Source organism: Bos grunniens, chromosome 10 (genome assembly GCF_055505025.1).
Source record: "Bos grunniens cultivar Pamir isolate PY7600 chromosome 10, Bosgru_T2T1.0, whole genome shotgun sequence".
NCBI lineage: Eukaryota > Metazoa > Chordata > Mammalia > Artiodactyla > Bovidae > Bos > Bos grunniens.
In genome coordinates, this window is record NC_141174.1 from 28,093,216 (window position 1) to 28,119,477 (window position 26,262).

Here is a 26,262-nt window from a genome sequence, read left to right on the forward strand (position 1 = left end):
TAACATAGAGGAAAGGATATTGAACACAGTATCCAAAGAATTGGGCTGAGCTTTGACTTGCCACATACTGGCTGAGGGTCTTCTAAAAGTCACTTAATATAGTTGGGGCATTTAGAAAATGTGAGCAATAGAAATAATTATACTTGTTCTACTAATCTCACAAGATATGGTTGAGAATCATGCAAAAATTTACAATTATGGTTATTATCCATTAATTCATTGGGCTATTTGTTCATTGGAATCTTTTATATATAGATTTGTATTCATTCCAAGCAGATTTTGAAGAAAAAGTTTCCCTGTCAAATTAATCATGAATGATTTTTCATTCTTTCAGATTCCTCTTCATCTCTATTATGCTTTTTGTGTGTGTGCAGGTGATATGGTTTGATGTAATCAAATCTGCTTACCTTGTTTTTTATAATTTCCCATGTTTCAGAAAATTTAGGAAATACTTAGAAACCTACTTTTAACAGTTTTAAAGTATTTAACTCAGTAGTATATTTGGAATTTATAGTGGCATGTGGTGTGAATTGTGGGTGGAAATTAAAATCTTTAATTCTATACTAAAATTTTTTCTCAATAGCACTGAATAATTAAGAAAATTTATTTTGTGTTCTGCATGTTATAGGCACTTAATGAGAGCTAAATAAATATATATATGGGTGATAGCAAGAGAATAACTGTAAATATAGAAGTTGAAGGAAAACATTTACTGTTTCAGAGTAAGATCTCTTCATATGCAGGAGTCTCTTATTTTGTTTCTCTAATCCTGATCTTCTCTTTTCCCAAAGCATTAAAAAAAAATTAAGGTATAACTCATATACAACATTATATTAATTTTGGTATACAACATAGTGGTTAGATATTTGCATATACTGTAAATGGTCACCATAACAAGTCTAGTTAACATCTGTCAAAATACATAGTTACAAAAAAAATTTTTGTGATGAGTCCCCAAAGCATCTTGTGTGCCCATTACATATAGATTCCTTCTCCTAAAAAACCATGTTACTTTTTCACTCAAAACATATCTTTCATTGCCTACAGAATAAGCCGAAGTCCCTAATAATGAGTCCCTATCTGTGTCTCCAGTTCTGTCTCCTGTTTGTCTTTGTTAAATCTGAATTATTCACTTTTGGTCATATGTCATAAACTTTCCTATTACTGTGAATTTCCCTTTCCTAGTTCTCTCATGTAGAAAGATTTCCTCCTTCTTTCCACTGAGGGCACCCATCAGAGGGATAAATAGAAATTGAAATCCAGATCACAATAATTTCACCAATTGATGTCCTTGCCTTGGGCCTATGACTGTCCAAAGAAGATTTCTTAATTCTCATGAAGATGACAAACTGGTTAGTGATAGCTCTAGTGAGAAGATAATTAGGATCTCAGCTGTATTTATAACCTTTTTCTTATAACAGTGAGGCAAATGCTACAGTAGAAAAAGCATATGGTGGCATTGGAAGAAGACATAGGAAGGGCTCTTCACTAAGTCTTGGACAGTCAAAGAATGGCTTTTAGAGGAAAAGTTATCTAATCTAGGTTCAGAAGGAATATGCCTGGTGATATAGGAATGGGTAAAGGAAGAAAGGGCCTTCCCTGGTAGCTCAGTGGTAAAGAATCTGCTTGCCAATGCCGGAGACATGAGTTTGATCCCTGGGTTGGGAAGAGCCCCTGGAGAAGGAAATGACAATCCACTCCAGTATTTTTGGTTGGGAAATCCCGTGGATGGGGAGGCTGGTGGGCTACAGTTCATGGGGCTGCAAAAGAGCCAGACATGACTTAGCAACTAAATAATAACAAAGGAAGAAAGAGAGAGCATGGTAAGTACAAGGAACAAAAAGGAGTGTGGGAAGCAAGGAAGTATGAGGAAGTGGGTTGCAAAGGGGAATGGTGAGCACTGATACTGGGGTAAGTAAGCAAGAGTCTGATAGGGAAGGATTTATAAAAACTAATTTAGGGCATTAGACTTTTAGCTGAGGACAAAGAACAATTCAGGAGTGTGATGTAAATAGATTTATGCTTTAAGAGCTTTAGCTACAGTGTAGGGTAAAGAATGAATTGGGTGGAGCTTGGGGATGGAGGCGGAGAGAAGTACAGCAGGGAGATAAATTTACATTCAGTTCAGTTCAGTCACTCAGTCGTGTCCGACTCTTTGAGACCCCATGAATCACAGCACGCCAGGCCTCCCTGTCCATCACCAACTCCCAGAGTTCACCCAGACTCACGTCCATCGAGTCAGTGATGCCATCCAGCCATCTCATCCTCTGTCATCCCCTTCTCCTCCTGCCCCCAATCCCTCCCAGCATCAGAGTATTTTCCAATGAGTCAACTCTTCGCATGAGTTGGCCAAAGTACTGGAGTTTCAGCTTTAGCATCATTCCTTCCAAAGAAATCCCAGGGCTGATCTCCTTCAGAATGGACTGGTTGGATCTCCTTGCAGTCCAAAGGACTCTCAAGAGTCTTCTCCAACACCACAGTTCAAAAGCGTCAATTCTTTGGTGTTCAGCCTTCTTCACAGTCCAACTCTCACATCCATACATGACCACAGGAAAAACCATGGCCTTGACTAGACGAACCTTTGTTGGCAAAGTAGTGTCTCTGCTTTTGAATATGCTATCTAGGTTGGTCATAACTTTCCTTCCAAGGAGTAAGCGTCTTTTAATTTCATGGCTGCAGTCACCATCTGCAGTGATTTTGGAGCCCAAAAAAATAAAGTCTGACTCTGTTTCCACTGTTTCCCCACCTATTTGCCATGAAGTGATGGGACTGAATGCCATGATCTTCGTTTTCTGAATGTTGAGCTTTAAGCCAACTTTTGCAAACTCCATTTTCACTTTCATCAAGAGGCTTTTTAGTTCCTCTTCACTTTCTGCCATAAGGGTGGTGTCATCTGCATATCTGAGGTTATTGATATTTCTCCTGGCAATCTTGATTCCAGCTTGTGTTTCTTGCAGTCCAGTGTTTCTCATGATGTACTCTGCATAGAATTTAAATAAGCAGGGTGACAATATACAGCCTTGATGTACTCCTTTTCCTATTTGGAACCAGTCTGTTGTTCCATGTCCAGTTCTAACTGTTGCTTCCTGACCTGCATACGAATTTCTCAAGAGGCAGATCAGGTGGTCTGGTATTCCCATCTCTTTCAGAATTTTCCACAGTTGATTGTGATCCACACAGCCAAAGGCTTTGGCACAGTCAATAAAGCAGAAATAGATGTTTTTCTGGAACTCTCTTGCTTTTTTGATGATCCAGCGGATGTTGGCAATTTGATCTCTGGTTCCTCTGCCTTTTCTAAAACCAGCTTGAACATCAGGAAGTTCACGGTTCACATATTGCTGAAGCCTGGCTTGGAGAATTTTGAGCATTACTTTACTAGCGTGTGAGATGAGTGCAATTGTGTAGTAGTTTGAGCATTCTTTGGCATTGCCTTTCTTTGGGATTGGAATGAAAACTGATCATTTCCAGTCCTGCAGCCACTGCTGAATTCTCCAAATTTGCTGGCATATTGAGTGCAGCACTTTCACAGCATCATCTTTCAGGATTTGAAATAGCTCAACTGGAATTCCATCACCTCCACTAGCTCTGTTCGTAGTGATGCTTTCTAAGGCCCACTTGACTTCACATTCCAGGATGTCTGGCTCTAGGTCAGTGATCACACCATCGTGATTATCTGGGTCGTGAAGATCTTTTTTGTATAGTTCTTCTGTGTATTCTTGTCATCTCTTCTTAATATCTTCTGCTTCTGTTAGGTCCATACCATTTCTGTCCTTTATCGAGCCCATCTTTGCATGAAATGTTCCCTCGGTATCTGTAATTTTCTTGAAGAGATCTCTAGTCTTTCCCATTCTGTTGTTTTCCTCTATTTCTTTGCATTGATTGCTGAAGAAGTCTTTCTTATCTCTTCTTGCTATTCTTTGGAACTCTGCATTCAGATGCTTATGTCTTTCCTTTTCCCCTTTGCTTTTCACTTCTCTTCTTTTCACAGCTATTTGTAAGGCCTCCCCAGACAGCCATTTTGCCTTTTTGCATTTCTTTTCCATGGGGATGGTCTTGATCCCTGTCTCCTATACAATGTCATGAACCTCATTCCATAGTTCATCAGGCACTCTATCTATCAGATCTAGGCCCTTAAATCTACTTCCACTGTATAATCTAAGGGATTTGATTTAGGTCATACCTGAATGCTCTAGTGGTTTTCCCTACTTTCTTCAATTTCAGTCTGAATTTGGCAATAAGGAGTTCATGGTCTGAACCACAGTCAGCTCCTGGTCTTGTTTTTGCTGACTGCATAGAGCTTCTCCATCTTTGGCTGCAAAGAATATAATCAATCTGATTTCGGTGTTGACCATCTGGTGATGTCCATGTATAGAGTCTTCTCTTGTGTTGTTGGAAGAGGGTGTTTGTTATGACCAGTGCATTTTATTGGCAAAACTCTATTAGTCTTTGCCCTGCTTCATTCTGTATTCCAAGGCCAAATTTGCCTGTTACTCCAGGTGTTTCTTGACTTCCTACTTTTGCATTCCAGTCCCCTATAATGAAAAGGACATCTTTTTTGGGTGTTAGTTCTAAAAGGTCTTGTAGGTCTTCATAGAATCGTTCAACTTCAGCTTCTTCAGCGTTACTGGTTGGGGCATAGACTTGGATTACTGTGATATTGAATGGTTTGCCTTGGAAACGAACAGAGATCATTCTGTCGTTTTTGAGATTGCTTCCAAGTACTGCATTTTGGACTCTTTTGTTGACCATTATGGCTATTCCATTTCTTCTGAGGGATTCCTGCCCTCAGTAGTAGATATAATGGTCATCTGAGTTAAATTTACATTATTGTTGTGGTAATCCAAGTGGATGATGAGACCCTGAAGTACTTATCCTCATGGATACAGATTATGAGTATGCTCTAGGTACATGAATTTAGGGTAACAAGAATTCTCAGTGTTGATTGCATAGGATGAGGTCTGACCTCCAGCAGTGCCAACAGTGATAGTAAGTGGCAAATTTAAGAGACCTGTGGATGGTAGAATAAACAAAATTGGCTGTCAGAGCTAGGGATAGAGAAGAATTGAAGCTATTGACTTGACAACTGGGTGGATGGAGGTGAAATACACTGGAGGGAGAGAATGACTGGGCAGGCTGCAAGATGATACATTTGTTTTGGATATGTTGATTTTGGGATCTCCATGGAATTGCCACATAAAGAGGGTCAGTCAGCACATAGGTAGGCATGTCTAGAGTTACAGGAAGAGATCTGGAATTTGGAAATTTTGGAATTCAGAAATTTGTAGGTTTCAATATATTTTTATCTCTTTTATAAATATTAGTGACAAAATTTCCTGTTATCAAACACATCAGTATCTGTGAAGCAAAACATGTATATTCACAGCAAATGGGATAACAAAAGAGTACAAATAGCTTCATGACAGTTCAGGTCAGACTTTTCTGGCAAATGAGTTTGTAACAAACTTATGAAAAAGAAGTTTAGGATTTCAGAGTTTTACATTAAAAAATGGGGATACAGACTGCTTACCTGCCTTATCTCATTTAATTCTGTTTTTTCTTGTTTAATGATTTTTCTCAGCCTTTTTTTTTTTGGCTGAGAAATCAATACTTTTATTATTTTTTAAATTTAATTTTTATTTTATATTGGACTATAGTTGATTTACAATGCTATGCTAGTTTCAGGTGTATAGCATAGTGATCCAGCTATATATCTACATATATCCATTCTTTTCCAGATTCTCTTTCCATATAGGTTATTACAAAATAGTGAGTAGATTTCCCTGTGCTATACAGTACGCCCCTGTTGACTGTCTATTCCTTAAAAAAAAAAATTTTTTTTTGTTGGAGTATAGTTGATTTACAATGTTTTGTTAGTTTCAGGTGTACAGCAAAGTGAATCAGTTATACATATACATATATCCACTCTTTTTTATTTTTTTTTTTAGCTTTTCTCTCTAATTTTATTTTATTTTTAAACTTTACATAATTGTATTAGTTTTGCCAAATATCAAAATGAATCCGCCACAGGTATACATGTGTTCCCCATCCCGAACCCTCCTCCCTCCTCCCTCCCCATACCATCCCTCTGGGCCGTCCCAGTGCACCAGCCCCAAGCATCCAGCATCATGCATCGAACCTGGACTGACAACTCGTTTCCTACATGATATTTTACACGTTTCATTGCCATTCTCCCAAATCTTCCCACCCTCTCCCTCTCCCACAGAGTCCATAAGACTGTTCTATACATCAGTGTCTCTTTTGCTGTCTCGTACACCGGGTTATTGTTACCATCTTTCTAAATTCCATATATATGCGTTAGTATACTGTATTTATGTTTTTCCTTCTGGCTTACTTCACTCTGTATAATAGGCTCCAGTTTCATCCACCTCATTAGAACTGATTCAAATGTATTCTTTTTAATGGCTGAGTAATACTCCATTGTGTATATGTACCACAGCTTTCTTATCCATTCATCTGCTGATGGACATCTAGGTTGCTTCCATGTCTTGGCTATTATAAACAGTGCTGCGATGAACATTGGGGTACACGTGTCTCTTTCCCTTCTGGTTTCCTCAGTGTGTATGCCCAGCAGTGGGATTGCTGGATCATAAGGCAGTTCTATTTCCAGTTTTTTAAGGAATCTCCACACTGTTCTCCATAGTGGCTGTACTAGTTTGCATTCCCACCAACAGTGTAAAAGGGTTCCCTTTTCTCCACACCCTCTCCAGCATTTATTATTTGTAGACTTTTGGATCGCAGCCATTCTGACTGGTGTGAAATGGTACCTCATAGTGGTTTTGATTTGCATTTCTCTGATAATGAGTGATGTTGAGCATCTTTTCATGTGTTTGTTAGCCATCTGTATGTCTTCTTTGGAGAAATGTCTATTTAGTTCTTTGGCCCATTTTTTGATTGGGTCGTTTATTTTTCTGGAGTTGAGCTGTAGGAGTTGCTTGTATATTTTTGAGATTAGTTGTTTGTCAGTTGCTTCATTTGCTATTATTTTCTCCCATTCTGAAGGCTGTCTTTTCACCTTGCTAATAGTTTCCTTTGATGTGCAGAAGCTTTTAAGGTTAATTAGGTCCCATTTGTTTATTTTTGCTTTTATTTCCAATATTCTGGGAGGTGGGTCATAGAGGATCCTGCTGTGATGTATGTCGGGGAGTGTTTTGCCTATGTTCTCCTCTAGGAGTTTTATAGTTTCTGGTCTTACGTTTAGATCTTTAATCCATTTTGAGTTTATTTTTGTGTATGGTGTTAGAAAGTGGTCCAGTTTCATTCTTTTACAAGTGGTTGACCAGATTTCCCAGCACCACTTGTTAAAGAGATTGTCTTTAATCCATTGTATATTCTTGCCTCCTTTGTCGAAGATAAGGTGTCCATATGTGCGTGGATTTATCTCTGGGCTTTCTATTTTATTCCATTGATCAATATTTCTGTCTTTGTGCCAGTACCATACTGTCTTGATAACTGTGGCTTTGTAGTAGAGCCTGAAGTCAGGTAGGTTGATTCCTCCAGTTCCATTCTTCTTTCTCAAGATCGCTTTGGCTATTCGAGGTTTTTTGTATTTCCATACAAATTGTGAAATTATTTGTTCTAGCTCTGTGAAGAATACTGTTGGTAGCTTGATAGGGATTGCGTTGAATCTATAAATTGCTTTGGGTAGTATACTCATTTTCACTATATTGATTCTTCCAATCCATGAACATGGTATATTTCTCCATCTATTAGTGTCCTCTTTGATTTCTTTCACCAGTGTTTTATAGTTTTCTATATATAGGTCTTTAGTTTCTTTAGGTAGATATATTCCTAAGTATTTTATTCTTTCCGTTGCAATGGTGAATGGAATTGTTTCCTTAATTTCTCTTTCTGTTTTCTCATTATTAGTGTATAGGAATGCAAGGGATTTCTGTGTGTTGATTTTATATCCTGCAACTTTACTGTAGTCATTGATTATTTCTAGTAATTTTCTGGTGGATTCTTTAGGGTTTTCTATGTAGAGGATCATGTCATCTGCAAATAGTGAGAGTTTTACTTCTTCTTTTCCAATTTGGATTCCTTTTATTTCTTTTTCTGCTCTGATTGCTGTGGCCAAAACTTCCAAAACTATGTTGAATAGTAATGGTGAAAGTGGGCACCCTTGTCTTGTTCCTGACTTTAGAGGAAATGCTTTCAATTTTTCACCATTGAGGATAATGTTTGCTGTGGGTTTGTCATATATAGCTTTTATTATGTTGAGGTATGTTCCTTCTATTCCTGCTTTCTGGAGAGTTTTTATCATAAATGGATGTTGAATTTTGTCAAAGGCTTTCTCTGCATCTATTGAGATAATCATATGGTTTTTATTTTTCAATTTGTTAATGTGGTGTATTACATTGATTGATTTGCGGATATTGAAGAATCCTTGCATCCCTGGGATAAAGCCCACTTGATCATGGTGTATGATCTTTTTAATGTGTTGTTGGATTCTGATTGCTAGAATTTTGTTAAGGATTTTTGCATCTATGTTCATCAGTGATATTGGCCTGTAGTTTTCTTTTTTTGTGGGATCTTTGTCAGGTTTTGGTATTAGGGTGGTGGTGGCCTCATAGAATGAGTTTGGAAGTTTACCTTCCTCTGCAATTTTCTGGAAGAGTTTGAGCAGGATAGGTGTCAGCTCTTCTCTAAATTTTTGGTAGAATTCAGCTGTGAAGCCGTCTGGACCGGGACTTTTGTTTGCTGGAAGATTTTTGATTACAGTTTCAATTTCCATGCTTGTGATGGGTCTGTTAAGATTTTCTATTTCTTCCTGGTCCAGTTTTGGAAAGTTGTACTTTTCTAAGAATTTGTCCATTTCTTCCACGTTGTCCATTTTATTGGCATATAATTGTTGATAGTAGTCTCTTATGATCCTTTGTATTTCTGTGTTGTCTGTTGTGATCTCTCCATTTTCGTTTCTAATTTTGTTGATTTGATTTTTCTCCCTTTGTTTCTTGATGAGTCTGGCTAATGGTTTGTCAATTTTATTTATCCTTTCAAAGAACCAGCTTTTGGTTTTGTTGATTTTTGCTATGGTCTCTTTTGTTTCTTTTGCATTTATTTCTGCTCTAATTTTTAAGATTTCTTTCCTTCTACTAACCCTGGGGTTCTTCATTTCTTCCTTTTCTAGTTGCTTTAGGTGTAGAGTTAGGTTATTTATTTGACTTTTTTCTTGTTTCTTGAGGTGTGCCTGTATTGCTATGAACTTTCCCCTTAGGACTGCTTTTACCGTGTCCCACAGGTTTTGGGTTGTTGTGTTTTCATTTTCATTCGTTTCTATGCAAAATTTGATTTCTTTTTTGATTTCTTCTGTGATTTGTTGGTTATTCAGCAGTGTGTTGTTCAGCCTCCATATGTTGGGATTTTTAATAGTTTTTCTCCTGTAATTGAGATCTAATCTTACTGCATTGTGTTCAGAAAAAATGCTTGGAATGATTTCTATTTTTTTGAATTTACCAAGGCTAGCTTTATGGCCCAGCATGTGATCTATCCTGGAGAAGGTTCCATGTGCGCTTGAGAAAAAGGTGAAATTCATTGTTTTGGGATGAAATGACCTATAGATATCAATTAGGTCTAACTGGTCTATTGTATCATTTAAAGTTTGTGTTTCCTTGTTAATTTTCTGTTTAGTTGATCTATCCATAGGTGTAAGTGGGGTATTAAAGTCTCCCATTATTATTGTGTTATTGTTAATTTCTCCTTTCATACTTGTTAGCATTTGTCTTACGTACTGTGGTGCTCCCGTGTTGGGTGCATATATATTTATAATTGTTATATCTTCTTCTTGGATTGATCCTTTGATCATTATGTAGTGACCTTCTTTGTCTCTTTTCACAGCCTTTGTTTTAAAGTCTATTTTATCTGATATGAATATTGCTACTCCTGCTTTCTTTTGGTCCCTATTTGCATGGAAAATCTTTTTCCAGCCCTTCACTTTCAGTCTGTATGTGTCCCCTGTTTTGACGTGGGTCTCTTGTAGACAACATATGTAGGGGTCTTGTTTTTGTATCCATTCAGCCAGTCTTTGTCTTTTGGTTGGGGCATTCAACCCATTTACATTTAAGGTAATTACTGATAAGTATGTTCCCGTTGCCATTTACTTTATTGTTTTGGGTTCGAGTTTATACACCGTTTTTGTGTTTCCTGTCTAGAGAATATCCTTTAGTATTTGTTGGAGAGCTGGTTTGGTGGTGCAGAATTCTCTCAGCTTTTGCTTGTCTGAAAAGCTTTTGATTTCTCCTTCATACTTGAATGAGATCCTTGCTGGGTACAATAATCTGGGCTGTAGGTTATTTTCTTTCATCATTTTAAGTATGTCTTGCCATTCCCTCCTGGCTTGAAGAGTTTCTATTGAAAGATCAGCTGTTATCCTTATGGGAATTCCCTTGTGTGTTATTTGTTGTTTTTCCCTTGCTGCTTTTAATATTTGTTCTTTGTGTTTGATCTTTGTAAATTTGATTAATATGTGTCTTGGGGTGTTTCTCCTTGGGTTTATCCTGTTTGGTACTCTCTGGGTTTCTTGGACTTGGGTGATTATTTCCTTCCCCATTTTAGGGAAGTTTTCCACTATTATCTCCTCAAGTATTTTCTCATGGTCTTTCTTTTTGTCTTCTTCTTCTGGAACCCCTATGATTCGAATGTTGTAGCATTTAATATTGTCCTGGAGGTCTCTGAGATTGTCCTCATTTCTTTTAATTCGTTTTTCTTTTATCCTCTCTGATTCATTTATTTCTACCATTCTATCTTCTAATTCACTAATCCTGTCTTCTGCCTCTGTTATTCTACTATTTGTTGCCTCCAGAGTGTTTTTAATTTCACTTATTGCATTATTCATTATATATTGACTCTTTTTTATTTCTTCTAGGTCCTTGTTAAACCTTTCTTGCATCTTCTCAATCCTTGTCTCCAGGCTATTTATCTGTGATTCCATTTTAGTTTCAAGATTTTGGATCAATTTCACTATCATTATTCGGAATTCTTTATCAGGTAGATTCCCTATCTCTTCCTCTTTTGTTTGGTTTGGTGGGCATTTATCCTGTTCCTTTATCTGCTGAGTATTCCTCTGTCTCTTCATCTTGTTTAAATTGCTGAGTTTGGGGTGTCCTTTCTGTATTCTGGCAGTTTGTGGAGTTCTCTTTATTGTGGCGTTTCCTCACTGTGTGTGGGTTTGTACAGGTGGCTTGTCAAGGTTTCCTGGCTGGGGAAGCTTGTGTCGGTGTTCTGGTGGGTGGAGCTGTATTTCTTCTCTCTGGAGTGCAATGAAATGTCCAGTAATGAGTTATGAGATGTCTATAGTTTTGGGGTGACTTTGGGCAGCCTGTATCTTGAAGCTCAGGGCTGTGTTCCTTTGTTGCTGGAGAATTTGCTTGGTATGTCTTGCCCTGGAACTTATTGGCCCTTGTGTGGTGCTTGGTTTCAGTGTCGGTATGGAGGCATTTGATGAGCTCCTGTCAATGAATGTTCCTTGGAGTCAGGAGTTCCCTGGAGTCAGGGTTTGGACTTAAGTCTCCTGCTTCCGATTATCGGTCTTATTTTTACAGTAGTTTCAAAACTTCTCCTTCTATACAACACCATTGATAAAACATCTACATTAAAGATGATAGGTTTCTCTACAGTGAGGGTCACTCAGAGAGGTTCACAGGGTTACATGGAGAAGAGAAGAGGGAGGAGGGAGTTAGAGGTGACCCAGATGAGATGAGGTGAATCAATAGTGGAGAGAGTGGGCTAGCCAGTTGTCACTTCCTTATGTGCACTCCACAACTGGACCACTCAGAGATGTTCACGGGGTTATACAGAGAAGAGAAGAAGGAGGAAGGTAACAGAGGTGGCCAGAAGGATAAAAGGGGGGAATGAAAAGGAGGGAGACAGATCCAGCCAGTAATCAGTTCCCTAAGTGTTCTCCACCGTCTGGAACACACAGAAATTCACTGAGTTGGGTAGAGTAGAGAGGGGTTAGGGAGGAGACACAGGCGACCTGGTGGAGAAAAAGGAGGGTCCAAAGGGAGAGAGAGCAGTCAAGCCAGTAATCTCACTCCCTAGTGAAAAATGGGTCCTGAAGATTGGGTCCTTAAAGGTACAAAATTGGTAACAAATACATAAAAGCAAAAATTAAAAATCTAGAGTAGAGTTTGGAATTTCAAAAATACGACGTTAAAGAAAAGAAGAAGGAAAAGAAAGAGAGAAAGAACGAACAAACAAAAACAAACAAGGTCGCGAAAATTATAAAGAAAGTACAGGTACAAAATTGATAACTAATACCAGAAAGCGAAAATTAAAAATCTAGAGTAGAGTTTGGAATTTCAAAAATACAATGTTAAAGAAAAAAAAAAAGAAAAGAAGAAAAATAAAGAGAGAAAACAAACAAACAGATACGAACAATGTCACAAAAATTATAAAGAAAATACAGGTACAAAATTGATATCAAATACCAAAAAGCATAAATTAAAAATCTAGAGTAAAGTTTGGAATTTCATATATACAATGTTATATAAAAGAAGAAGAGAAAGAAACAGAGAAGAAGAAAAAAAAAAAAGTCACAGAAATTATATAAAAAAAAACTATAGGTACAAAATTGATAACATATACCAAAAAGCGAAAATTAAAAATCTAGAGTAGAGTTTGGAATTTCAAAAATACAATGTTAAAGAAAAGAAGAAAAACAACAAAAACAACAACAACAAAAAAACCAAGGTCAAAAAATTATAAAATATATATATATGAAGTTTGCTGAAGAAGAAAAAAATAGGGTCTTTTTTTTTTTTTTTCCTTTTTTTTTTTTTGCAAAGTAATAGGTTATAAAAGTGAAAATTAAAGGAACAATAGAGGACTTAAAATTTTTTTTTTTAATTAAAAAAAAAAGAAAGAATGATGGTAAAAATAATAAAAATATATCTAGGACTTTTTTTTTTTTTTGTGGGTGTTGTGGGTTCAGTTCATTTTTGGCTAGTTCCTTGGTTAGATTTATATTTCTCAAGATCTATAGGCCCCTTCCTATGTAGTCCGTAGTAACCACAGGGTTTTGATCTATTGCCTGTAGCTTCCAAGGCGTTTCCCTCTGTTATATCTTCTTCTGTTTGCTAGTCTCTTCAGTATCTGGTTTCCGCCCTGACTCAAAGGGCACGGTGGAGGACACTTTTTTTTTTTTTTTTTAGGCTTACTTGTTCAGTCGCGCTGTGGGGAGGGAGGGAGGGATGCTGCAAACAAATAACACTGGCGTGGGCTCGCAGTGCCTCAGCCACCCTGGGTCTGCCCCCGCTCACGGCGTGTGTAGCCTCCCTGTCCACACTGCTCGGACTCTAGGTTGTTCCGCCGGGAACAATCCGAGGCTGGCCCTGGGCTGCATGCACCTCCCAGGTCCAAGCCGGTCAGGTTCAGGCACTCGGGTAGTCCTCAGAGGCGCAGACTCAGTTGGGCCTGCGTTTTGTGCTCTTCCCAGGTCCGAGCGCCAATTTGCTCTTCCCAGGTCCGAGCGCCAATTTGCTCTTCCCAGGCGAGCGCCAATGCTGCGACTTATCGCCTCCCCGCCACTCGGTTATCTGGATGTAAAACCGGCGCACCTTCTCAGGCAGGTGTTGACCGTCCAGACCCCCAAGAAGTTTTAGTTAGCAAAGAAGCCTGCTTACAATTTTATAGATAATGTCTCTCTGGGGCTGTGATTGCCCCCTTCTGGCTCTGGCTGCCTGTCACCGGAGGGGGAAGGTCTGCAGCCGGCTATCTCTGCTCAGTCCTTTGTTTCGTGCGCGGGCCCGGCGGTCTTAGGTTAGGGCTGGCTTTTCGCGTGGTAGGTATCCCACAGTCTGGTTTGCTAGCCCAAATTATTTCGCTCAGACAGCGCTCAGGGTATTCAGGCCAAATTCTTACTCTCAGCGACGCAGCCCACGCCGCGCCTCCCTGCCCAGCCCCGTCTTGCTAATGGCGGATGCAGGCGTCTGCGCTGCTTCTCTGCTGGGGGAGTTACTGTAGGGCTCGCAATCTGCGAGTTTTAAATTGTTCATTTATTTTTTCTCCCTGATATGTTGCCCTCTGTGCTTCCAAAGCTCGGCACAGATTCGGCAGTGAGAAGGTTTCCTGATGTTTGGAAACTTCTCTCTTTTTAAGATTCCCTTCCCGGGACGGAACTCCGTCCCTCCCTCTTTTGTCTCCCTTTTTTTTGTTTTTAATATTTTTTCCTACCTCCCCTCGAAGAGTTGGGTTGCTTCTCTGGGTGCCCGATGTCCTCTGCCGGCACTCAGAAGCTGTCCTGTGGAATTTACTCGACGTTTAAATGCTCTTTTGATGAATTTGTGGGGGAGAAAGTGTTCTCCCCGTCCTACTCCTCCGCCATCTTGGCTCCTCCCCTCTCCACTCTTTTTTAGATTCTTTTCTCATATAGGCAATTACGGAGTATTGACTCTATATCCCATTTAATTCTTCAATCAATTATATGAGATAGGGACTGTTATTATTCTCTTTTTACTAATAAAGAAACTCAAACACACATAGGTTAATTAAAATGCTGAGGTCACACAATAATATTCAAAACCAGGCAGTCTAAGGCAGGAGAACGTTTTGAGTAGACAGGAGTTGGAACAGGGTCAACCATCATAGGCAGGTAAAGTGAAATTAAGAATGAAATTGCCTCACTGGATTTGGCAATTAAAAAATCTGAACAGAACAGTGAGTAAAGAAAGCATTCTTAAAGCATATTGATGTTGAAGAGAGAGGAATGAGGCTGCTGCTGCTAAGTCGCTTCAGTTGTGTCCAACTCTGTGTGACCCCGTAGACAGCAGCCCACCAGGCTCCCCCATCCCTGGGATTCTCCAGGCAAGAACACTGGAGTGGGTTGTCATTTTCTGCTCCGATGCATGAAAGTGAAAAGTGAAAGTGAAGTCGCTCAGGTGTGTCCAACTCGGTGCGCCCCCATGGACTGCAGCCTACCAGGCTCCTCTGTCCATGGGATTTTCCAGGCAAGAGTACTGGAGTGGGGTGCCATTGCCTTCTCCTAAGAGGAATGAGGGGGCAGCTACGAAAGTGAAGTTCTTCCAGAGGCATGAGTGAATAGGATCCAGAGTGCTAGTGGAGGGATGGTGAGGGGAATTGCTTTCTGCTCACTATGAAGAAAGAAGATAAAGGAAAGACAGCCAAAGCAGGAAGTCTAAGGGTTGACAACATAACCTGTTCTCTGTGGCTCATCTTCTGAGATGGAGAGGTAAGAGGGTAGCTCTGAGGTGTGAAAAGAGAGAAGCAGCTTTGGAAAGCTACTGTAGAGAATGGAAGGGTCAGTTGACTAGGGATGTGTAGAAGGCATCCCTAGATGCCTAATATATTCAGTGGAGAGGCAAATTGATTATGGAGACCTTGAGTTTCTGGTGCCTCAATCTTGGAGCTTTTGTGATTCTCTCCTGAGAAGCTCAGCAGCTACAAGTATAGAGAAACTCATAGTTGGATATATTAGTGTGGAGTCTTTGCTAGGTGGTTGTACCATAGGTCTGATCTTTGAGAATTGAGGCTGCTGCTGCTGCTGCTGCATTGCTTCAGTCATGTCTGACTCTGTGCGATCCCATAGATGGCAGCCTACCAAGCTCCCCCATCCCTGGGATTTTCCAGGCAAGAACACTGGAGTGGGTTGCCATTTCCTTCTCCAATGCATGAAAGTGAAAAGTGAAAGTGAAGTTGCTCAGTCGTGTCCGACTCTCAGCCACCCCATGGACTGCAGCCTACCAGGCTCCTCCATCCCTGGGATTTTCCAGGCAAGAGTACTGGAGTGGGGTGCCATTGCCTTCTCCAGGGGGAAGGGATAATTCCATGGTAGATTCTCAGTAGCTGTCTATTTTACACATAGTAGACTTAAAAGCAGCAACAGCAGCAGTGTATATATTGGAGAAGGCAATGGCACCCCACTCCAGTACTCTTGCCTGGAAAATTCCACGGATGGAGGAGCCTGGAAGGCTGCAGTCCATGGGGTTGCTGAGGGTCAGACATGACTGAGCGACTTCACTTTCACTTTTTGCTTTCATGCATTGGAGAAGGAAATGGCAACCCACTCCAGTGTCTTGCCTGGAGAATCCCAGGGACGGAGGAGCCTGGTGGGCTGCCGTCTATGGGGTTGCACAGAGTTGGACACGACCGAAGTGACTTAGCAGCAGCAGTGTGTGTATATATATATGTCCGTTCCAGTCTCCCAATTTATCTCCTGCCCCTTTGGTGTCCATACGTTTGTTCTCAACATTTGTATCTCTATTTCTGCTTTGTAAATAGGTTCATCATACGATTTTTCTAGATTCCACATATGTGTTCATATGCAATATTTATCTCTTTCTGACATTTCATCCAGTATGACAGTCTCTAGATCCATCCACATTTCTTCAAATTACACTATTTTGTTCCTTTTTATGGTTGAAACCATAGTTGATTGTATATGTACCACATCTTCTTTATCCATTCCTCTGTTGATGGACATTTAAGATGTTTCCATGTAGGACAATGGCTCTTAACTTGGCTGCACATTGAAATCACCTCGGGAACTTAAAAAACTACTGATGTATGAGTCTCACACTCAGAGATTCTGATGTACTTGGTCTGGGGGCTGTGGCCAGGACATTGGGATTTTTATAAGCTCCCCAGGTGATTCTAGTGTACAGTCAGGGAATTATTGTTCCCCTAATTTGCTGTAGCTAAAGCAAGGTCGGGAGAAGGCAATGGCAACCCACTCCAGTACTCTTGCCTGGAAAATCCCATGGACAGAGGAGCCTGGTAGGCTGCAGTCCATGGGGTCGTGAAGAGTCGGACACTACTGGGCGACTTCCCTTTCACTTTTCACTTTCCTACACTGGAGAAGGAAATAGCAACCCACTCCAGTGTTCTTGCCTGGAGAATCCCAGGGATGGGGGAGCCTGGTGGGCTGCCGTCTATGGGGTCGCACAGAGTCGGACACGACTGAAGCAACTTAGCAGCAGCAAAGCAAGTTCACAATCCACATCAGTTAGGGTAGATCAGGGTATTGTACAGTGAGGAACAGTGCCAGAATCTCAGTGTCTTAACAGAAGCTTATTTCCTGCTTATATAATGTCTACCACAGGTCTAGGTAATCCTTCCTGTAGCTGTTCTTGTGTTGCTTGGCATTCCACAGTCACTGAAGCAGAGGAAGAGGAGCATCAAACACTGGATTCTGACTCTTATCTGCTTTCACCAGGAAGTAATAAACATTGCCTCTATTCACAGTTCATTGACCAGAACTATTAATAGTTTATGGCCATAATTAATTTCAAGGAAGTGGAGAAGGTGCTTGGTTATTGGTGAGCATAAATAATGACCACCACCTAGAGCTATTATTGTAGATGAAAATAGAAAGGGATGAAAAGGCTTATTGACAAACATTTATATGGTCCTTGTTACATGCCAGATATTATTTTAATAGCTATCAAATAGGATCTCATTTCATCCTCGTAACAGCACTCTTAAGTAGAATTTCAAATTTCCATTCTTACAGCAGGGGAAATTGAGGCTAAATATTCTGCTTTCTCTTAGATTCTGGGGTGGGAGAGAGAAAGACAAAGGTTATAAGTTTAAGTGTGGGACTTTGTGCAAGCAAGGGAATCAAATAATAATTTGGATATTTTATTGCTAGAGCAGAGGTTGGGCTCTAGGTGAGGTGGAGAGTGAGATTTGGAAAATGGATTGGGAAACTGGAAATGGTTTGAGCTGATACTGCAGCTAATGTCACCAATCCTGGAGGCCAGGATGGAGAGCAACTTCTGGCTTTCTGTTTTCTTCTTTCCTCCCATTTCTCCATCAGAACCACCCATTTAACATCTACAGGTTGCATCTTATACCTCTGTCCAAAAACAGAGAGCAGGGATGGAGAGAAAAACCATCCCCAGAGAGAGTAGTGGGTGGGCCATTTTGAAATAAAAGATCAAACAGTGTTAGACTGGACCTATTTTTAACACATTTCTGAGAGTTTACATATAATTATAGCTACTGTCAAATAAACTATATTGTAAATCCTCAAAGGAGGGATAAAAGAATCCTTCAGCAAACCTATAGTAATTACAAACCATTGCTTCCTAATATATCATTTTCTAACTCTTTGCTCTTGTACTGGTTGCTGTTAAACTGGAAAGTGAAGTTGCTCAGTCGTGTCTGACTTTTTGTGACCTCATGGACTGTAGCCTACCAGGCTCCTCTGTCCATGGGGTTTTCTAGGCAAGAGTTCTGCAGTGGTTTGCCATTTCCTTCTCCAGGGGATCTTCCCATCCCAGGGATCGAACCCAGGTCTCCCACATTGTAGGCAGACATACACCTGCAGCTCAGCTAGCCTTCCCTTCATTTCATAGCTGTGACTTTGGAGTTGGTGAACACCTCTGGGTATTGGAACTCTTGGCTCTCACAGTCAACACCACTCTAATTGCAGTACCCCAAGACAGAAGGAAAGGACAATGATTCTGCTCTAAAATGTAATCTTTGCAGTGAAATGCCCTTTGTGTGACATTGAAAGCTTGCTGATTCCTGTCTGTTTCACCTGTATATCCTGTGGCTTGGTTACAACATATGGACTCTGTCTGAAAACCACTTTTAAAATGCTGTACCGGCACCTGCTGCAATCTGCCAGCACATTCCTTCCAGCCAGTCAGTCCATACGCTGCCAGTTCTGCTCTGTTTTCCTTAATTCTATGTTGATTAGGAGCTGTTGCAAGTGATTATCAGGGGTTTCTCTTCTCTGCAGTTCTGCAAAACCAGCGATGGCAGTAGAGATCATCAAATGTTGCTGATCATTACCACGCTATACCAACATCAGGTTTTTTCTATTATTTACAAGGAGCTCTCACTACAGGTTTAGAAGGCTCGATTCTAGTCACAATGTAGCCTCTAAAGCACTGTGGCATCTTGGATTAGGCACCTTATCTCTCCAAGCCTTGCTTTCCTCTTCTGTAAATTGAAAATTTAAACTAGAGGATTAAGAAAAGTGTGTAAACCAAGGATTTGACACTTTCTAATGATCAGTTTTTTTTTGCAATAATCAAAATAATTGCAAAGTTATAATGCTATGATATTATGAAGGACAAAGAAAAAAGGATGTCATTTTAATTAAATCTGCAGCTGGAAATAAATGGGGAAATTCTACCAGTAATTGTGTGACTGTGTCTTAATGGAGTCCAAAAGAGTTTCCTCTTTGGGAAGTGTGAGCTAATACACCCACAGAGGAGTGATTAGGAACAGGGATATTTATACTAGATGGGAAATGCTGGCAAGCTGAGATTTTATATCAATACCCAGAAGCAAGATGTGGGCAGCTGATGATGTGCAAAAGAACATGTAGATTTGAGATATTTCCTGTAAATGGTGATGATAGATTTATCATATGTTAGAAGCCTAGGATTGCAATCTATGAAATATATTGATATTATGCATGTATTTTATAGATATTTATATATTTTCTATTATATATGTGAAATTAGCCTGCTTATTAATACCGCAGTACCTAAGACTGTGAATGGCTGATTAGTCGTGGTCTGTACAGTAGCCTAGTAGCCATAAGCAGAGGTCACAGAAGAATCACCAGAAGAGGGGCAAAATCCAATTGTCTGTCTAAGCTCAGATTTCCAGTTCCTCTTCTGCTTATACAGACTTCCTTGATGGCTCAGACAGGAAAGAATCTGCCTGCAGTGCAGGATACCTGGGTTCAACCCCGGGGTTGGGAAGATCCCCTGGAGAAGGCAATGGATACCGACTCCAGTATTCTTGTCTAGAGAATTCCATGGATCCTGGAGGGCTACAGTCTATGGGGTCCCAAAGAGTTGGACACAACTGAGAGATTTTGACCTTCATTTTCCTCTTAAATCACACACAGTAAACTTCAGAAAGAGAGCTGTAACCTCAGCCACATCTCTGACTCATGTCCTGGCAGGCTAATCACCAGGATCCAATCTGAACTTGAGCTCCTTGTTATTTAACTAAAGACACTCCAATGCATTTATACTAAAAAAACACCCCTATGCATTTATAAGACATTCTAGTTGTAGGGAAATGAACTGGCACCACCAGGAGTGCTTGGGGTAGAAATCAAGGCTGCCTGCCAGTGTACTAAGTTGCTTCAGTCATGTCTGACTCTTTGAGATCCTATGGACTGTAGCCCGCCAGGCTCCTCTGTCCATGGGATTCTTGAGGCAAGAATCCTGGAGTGGGTTGCCATGCCTTCTTCTAGGGGATCTTTCTGACCCAGAGATAGAACCTGTGTCTCCTGTGGTTCTCGCATTGCATGCAGATTCTTTACTGCTGAGCCACCAGAGGAAGCCCAGAAAGCAAGGCTGCTGCTAAGTCGCTTCAGTCGTGTCAGACTCTGTGCGACTCCATAGATGGCAGCTCAGCAGGCTCCCCTGTCCCTGGGATTCTCCAGGCAAGGACACTGGAGTGGGTTGCCATTTCCTTCTCCAATGCATGAAAGTGAAAAGTGAAAGTGAAGTCACTCAGTCATGTCTGACTCTTAGCGACCCCATGGACTGCAGCCTACCAGGCTCCTCTGTCCATGGGATTTTCCAGGCAAGAGTACTGGAGTGGGTTGCCATTGCCTTCTCCCGAAAGCAAGGCTAGGCTACTGTTATTCCAAGTCTCTTGATTTTGTGTGGAAAGAATCCTAGCAGAGCAAACTGCTTCTTACAGCGCATCAACCTTCTGGGTTTGATCAGTCACCCAATCTCTGGAGGAACCAGTGGAAATTTCAGAGGAGAGGGAGAAAATGATCCTAAACTAAAGCCTGGATATTGGCTGTGCATTTATGTGTCTCTTGGCTACAGGCTAGCTTCCCTCCAGGCTCAGAGAGTAAAGAGTCCTCCTGCAGTGAGGGAGACCCGGGTTCAATCCCTGGGTCAGGAAGATCCCCTGGAGAAGGAAATGGCAACCCACTCTGGTACTCTTGCCTGGAAAATCCCATGGATGGAGGAGCCTGGTAGGCCACAGTCCATGGGGTCGCAAAGAGTCGGACACGACTGAAGGACTTCACTTCACCCACTTTGGCTACAGGCTATGGCCCTTACACAGACTGCTCTGGAGAGGGGGACAGTAACTTGAGCGCACTTGGTAATCTAGGGGTCTCCAAAGGAAGTCCAGACACCATCCCCGCTTCCCTATTCCCCTGCCCAGAGTAGGGGCAGAGCAGAGGTTATTTCTTCTGACCCCTTCCAGGGAGAATCCTACTACTTCTGAGCAGCCCAGTTTGATCGTTTCTAGCAAGGGTTATCTAGCACAGGTCCCAGCAAAGGGGACACCCCCATCCAACGCTCCTTTAGCCTTCCTACTTAATGCTTTGCCTAGCTACTAACCTCTGACCCGGTGGGAGCGCACTTTCTGTCCTCACTCCTCTTCCCTGTTTATGCAGTCGTCCTTTCTAGACAGGCCCGGGCGAAGCCTCCGGAGCGAAAGCCTTAGATCAGTTATTCTTAAACTTGAGCAAGAAGAATATTTATCTGGAGCGCTTCTTAAAGCATTGTTAGCCCCAGCTCCCAGAGTTCCTGGTTTCCGAACTCTGGGGTAGAGCCGAATAATTTGCATTTTAAACAAGTTCTTAGGAGGTGCTTCCAGTCCGGGACCACTTAGAACCACGGCCTTAGATAAAAGGAGGTATCCTTGCCGTCATGAGCTCCCTCATTTCTTTTCCTCTGTTGCCCCAGTCCCTTCACACTTAGGCTATTTTCCCTTCTCCGTCACAGACTCTGGCTTGTGGGCTCTGTTTTTAACGGTTCCCCTCCTGTCGCTGGTTCCGAGCTTTGTAGGAAACGATTCCCGCTCGCAGTCTCCGGTCCTGGGCAGCTTCGCGCCCACCGCCTTCACGGTTTTTCCACTGCAAATGCTGCTCGCTGCACTCTCCTTCTCTTGGAGGGTGAATTAGTCACTCTCTTCCCCTACTCGTTTCATTAAGTGCAACCTTTCCTGCAACTTAGCGGCGGCGGGGCTCGCCGCTCGCCTCTGCGCTCCGCAGCCCTGGGAAGCATCCCAGTGCAGTCGCAGCGCCCCACCGAGCGCCAGACCTAGCCTGGGGTGCAGGGGCCATTTCCGAGCCCCTCCACCACCCCCCCTCACCCCCCCCAGCTCTGCGCTCGGACCTTATGTGGCTCTGGCTCCAAGGCGTGGGCTAGGGCGGGTGCAGAGAGCTCCTCTGTTAAGCTTCGGGAGCCCAAGCCCAGAGGGGGGCAGTAGCAGCGTCAGGTGGCTTCTCTGCGTCCCCGCGCGCCGCCCAGTCAGTCCCCTTTCCGTTCTCAGCCTGGGCTGGAGCGGGAGATGATCAACACCTCCGCCCCGGCAGCCGCGTTCCCGGGTGCAGTCGGGACTCTGGACCTTGGCAGGAGAAACGGAGATGTGACCCCCTCTGACTGCCTATTGCTCTCTTTGGCATCCCGCCTGCCTCTCCCCACTTTCTCGCCCTCTTCAGGGACCCATTGGACAGCGAGCGTTAGCCTCGATCTCCGGGAAGAGAAAAGCGGCCACCGGGCGCGCAGCCGGGCAGAAGTTGGGCTCAGCCGGGCAACCCTGAACCAGCCGCGCCAGAGGGGTGGATGAGGGAAGGGAGAGAGGAAGGGGCAGTAGAGAGGGCTTTGAGTAGGCTTTTCCTGCTCCCTCGGCCCCGATGGTCGGGGCAGGGGGAGAAATGCTGATCCCGCGCCTAGGTGACCGCCGCCGCGACAACAGCCTCAGCGGCAGCTTCAGCATCAGCACCGGCGGGACAGCGACAGCGGGGGCGGCGCAGGCGCATTGTGCCCCGCGGAGCCTGCAGTTCCCGAGCCCCGTGCGCGGCACCGCCACAGTCTGGGCAGCGGCGGCCGGGGGAGTGCTACTACCATGAACTGCCTGGTCCTTCTCCCCAGAGCTGCTCATCCGGGTCGGGCTGGAGACACAGTGAGGGGACCCCGCCGCCGCCGCCGCGCCCCCTCTTCTTTCGGCTCGATCTTCTCTTCCACCTTTTCCTCTTCTTGCTCCACCTTCTCTTCTTGCAACCCCCCCTCCCCCGCCGCGGATCCTGGCCGCTGCTCTTTAGACCCAGGATGCCGGGGGGCAAGAGAGGGCTGGTGGCACCGCAGAACACGTTTCTGGAAAACATCGTCAGGCGCTCCAGTGGTAAGAAGAGTTACAGTCAGAACACCCCTCCACCTGCATCCTGACCACCCACGCCCCCATCCACCTCATCTCATCCCTTTCCCAAGGGGGGGAGGGGGATACGGACGGCCCTTTCCAATGGCTTCAGTTACCAGGTGGACCTGATGTGAGGTGGGGGTGGGAACGAGGTGGCAGAAAGAAAGTTTGTTGCAGCCCCTCCCCAAGACTTACTCACCCCCCTCCCACCTGTCCAGAACCGGGAGCAGAGGAAGTCGAAGGGGAGTAGCGGGTAGGGAGGAGGTACAGCTGGAGAACAGAGTTGAGTTTGTTGAGGGATGTCTTTCTTGTTCATCTTTCCACCACATTTTTTTTTTTTTTTTAAATCAAGTAGACTGCAGAGACTGATCAAATTTTTAATTTCGGTGGAAGGGCTTCCCTTAAGTTGGGAATGGCTGTGAAAGTGGCTCCTTAAGATTTAAGTCTCTGGAATGGCTTTCAGGCCCAATGGGCACCGTTCAAAGGAGCCTAGTGTTTGGGAGCCTAGTGCTTGGGAGCCTAGTGCTTGGAATTGAACCTAAGAAAGAGGCTGTTCTGGAAAAAGGGAAAGGCTATTATTTTGGTCAAATTTGAAGTTTCTTTTTTCTGAGGCATTGGTCTGTGTTGATCTATATGATATATTTGATATGACTTAAACAGGAGAAATATAGAGGGAACACAATAGCTACTGTGCTTTTAAAGTAACTAAAGAAACAATTTTAAAAATGCCGTCCTACCTTGCTACTGAGGCTAGGGTTTTCTTGCCTTAAAGTGACTTTAAATTTCTGTCCATTTCTGCCTTCATTTCCTCTAAGATATCTGAATGGGGATGGTTATATATTTCACCTTTTAGGACCTTGTAAACTTTGCATTTTACTGAAATATACATCTTCGACTTGTTTTCAAATCTTTTATGTAATTTTTAATTTTACAAGCAAGATATGTAAAATATGCTTTAAAGTTGTCCTTTTTTCCTTCAGAAGCCAGTTATTTTATTTTGAGATCCTTTGCTTGGAGAATTATAAGAAAGACATTTCTGCATATTAATTACAGTAGATCTTGGACTAAAGCAATGGAAATGCTCTATGCAGTTCCATAATCATTGTTTAATCATTCATTCATTCAATTAAACAATATTTATTTGGATGCCTTATACAAGAGACACTCTGTGGAATCCTTTGGATAAAAAATGATTAAGACACTTGTGCTTTCAAAAAGCTCCCTGCTTAGTGGGCAAGACAGAGAGAGGCACAATTGTGCTTTTCCTGAATTGATAGATTAAGTTGTTAATTCTTAGGATATAATCTCTTCTAAAACTAGGTTTGGAAATATTTCCCTTGATTTTGGGACTGTAATGTCAGTGTCCCAAGGTACTTTTCATCAATCTCTGACATGGTATTAGGCTTTAATTTGTGACTTTTGACTTTATTTCTTCCTATTTTATCAATGCCTGTTTCAAGTCTTGAACTGACCTTTTGGGGTTGGAAAAAATGGCTAATAGGCCTGGTCTAGTTTTAAAAAATAACTATAATATTTTTAGCCATTCCAGTGTGATTTTGAGTGTGTGTTTGATTTTTTATGATAATATAAAATATGAACTCATTATGGTAGACAATTTATATGTTTATACATTATTTCCTATATTAATATTGTATAGAAACCTGGAGTACAAAGAGATATTACTATTAAAACAACCAGTTTGGGAAATTTAAAGTTTATTGGAATTAGCTATTTAAGATATAGCTTTTAAGATAGAGCCCGTTTTTTTCAGCTTTCTCATCCTCTTGGGTTATTTCAACTCCATGCAATTTGGTCTGCAAGAGGACTTTTAAGAGAAGGCCTTAAAAATTTTTGGAGGGTTCTCTATTGCTCTGCATGGTAACTAGAAAGTAGATGAGAATTGACTGAAGTTTACTCTTATAGCATCTTTGGATGAAACTTCTTATACAGACTGAAACTATGAGCCAGTTTGCAGAATATCTTTTATTTTTGATATACCATGAAATTATGACTTACTTTATGTGGTTTAGAAATAGCTGCTTCTATTGCCTCCATTTTAAATCCACTATCCAAATTAATGAACGTTTTATCTTTTTTACACTTCATGTTATAATTGCTTCACTGGCTTAATGTTTCTTTCCATGGATAGCAGCTAGTACAAATGAAAATTCATCTGTTTTTGCATTTTAAATATCACCTCTAATTGCATGTGGCTAACTTACAATACAGCTACTCAAAACCTCTCAGCTTTGTTTGAAATGTGTTAGATATTTGAGGTAAGTATATGTTCTTGTGTATGTAATCAGTACTGAAATGTCTCAATGCCACTTACATAGGAAGTACCTCAGAAATTGAGAATTACAGTGTTAAATTTTGTGGGAATATCCCATAGTTGTCGTCATTTGTATATGATTTGGCAGAGAAATAAAAAAATTCATTCTGAGAAATTGTTTAATTGAGATTAACAGAAAATACCCATCAGGGTTCTCACAGATGGATTGAGTTTGTCACAGTAAAGATTTCATTATTCAATAACTTAACAATGTTGAAAGTGATGTATTTGCAGAGCTTTAGTGGAAAAAAAGGGAAGTGGTACTCCCAATATATTTAAGAATTGAAGAAAGATGGTTTGGGATTGGCTATTTACCTGTCCTCCATGAAATTCTTCTTTTTCTGACACAACCTCATTTTCTTCTTGTGAAAAGATCAGATCTTTTAGTGAGAATCAGATGGAGTACAAACATATGTAGAGCTGCACACAGATAAAGTACAGACAGGTATCCACTCAGACACCAAGACAGATGCAGAGGAAATACATTCTTTCACACACTCAGTGGGCAAAAGAGAGATGTAAAAAGTAGCGGAATACAGAGAAGGAGGGAACAAGAAGTAGGGGAGAGAGAAAAGGAGGGATACAAGCTTTTATTTATTAGGCTATCACTAATGAGCTGAAATCTCAGTCAATTAGAAATCCATCAGAATACTTCTTGATGAAGAACAAAAGAGCAAGAAGTGTGATATATTTGGGTATAGTTTTTAAACATGAGGATTTCCTAATAGAGTTCCAAACTCCTCAGTTGCAATTTTCCAGAATAACGGTGCTGTATTCTTTGCCCTAGAGTGGCACTATGGCCTATTTGCTGT

The 26,262-nt window shown here is 41.6% G+C and overlaps 1 protein-coding gene across 2 annotated transcripts in view; it reads left to right on the plus strand.

Annotated features, from left to right (window-relative positions):
- The window catches only part of KCNH5 (potassium voltage-gated channel subfamily H member 5), a 496,645-nt gene that overhangs the window by 83,121 nt on the left and 387,262 nt on the right, over positions 1-26,262 (plus strand). Inside the window, exon 1 of one of the 2 annotated variants that reach the window (XM_086318924.1) lies at positions 22,285-23,103. The exons of the other annotated variant lie outside the window; for it this stretch is intronic. Within the exon in view, the coding sequence (XP_086175050.1) occupies positions 23,031-23,103 (73 nt within the window). The 5' untranslated portion in view covers positions 22,285-23,030. Of the gene's footprint in view, positions 1-22,284; positions 23,104-26,262 lie in introns of those variants that run through there. 2 annotated transcript variants of the gene reach the window in all.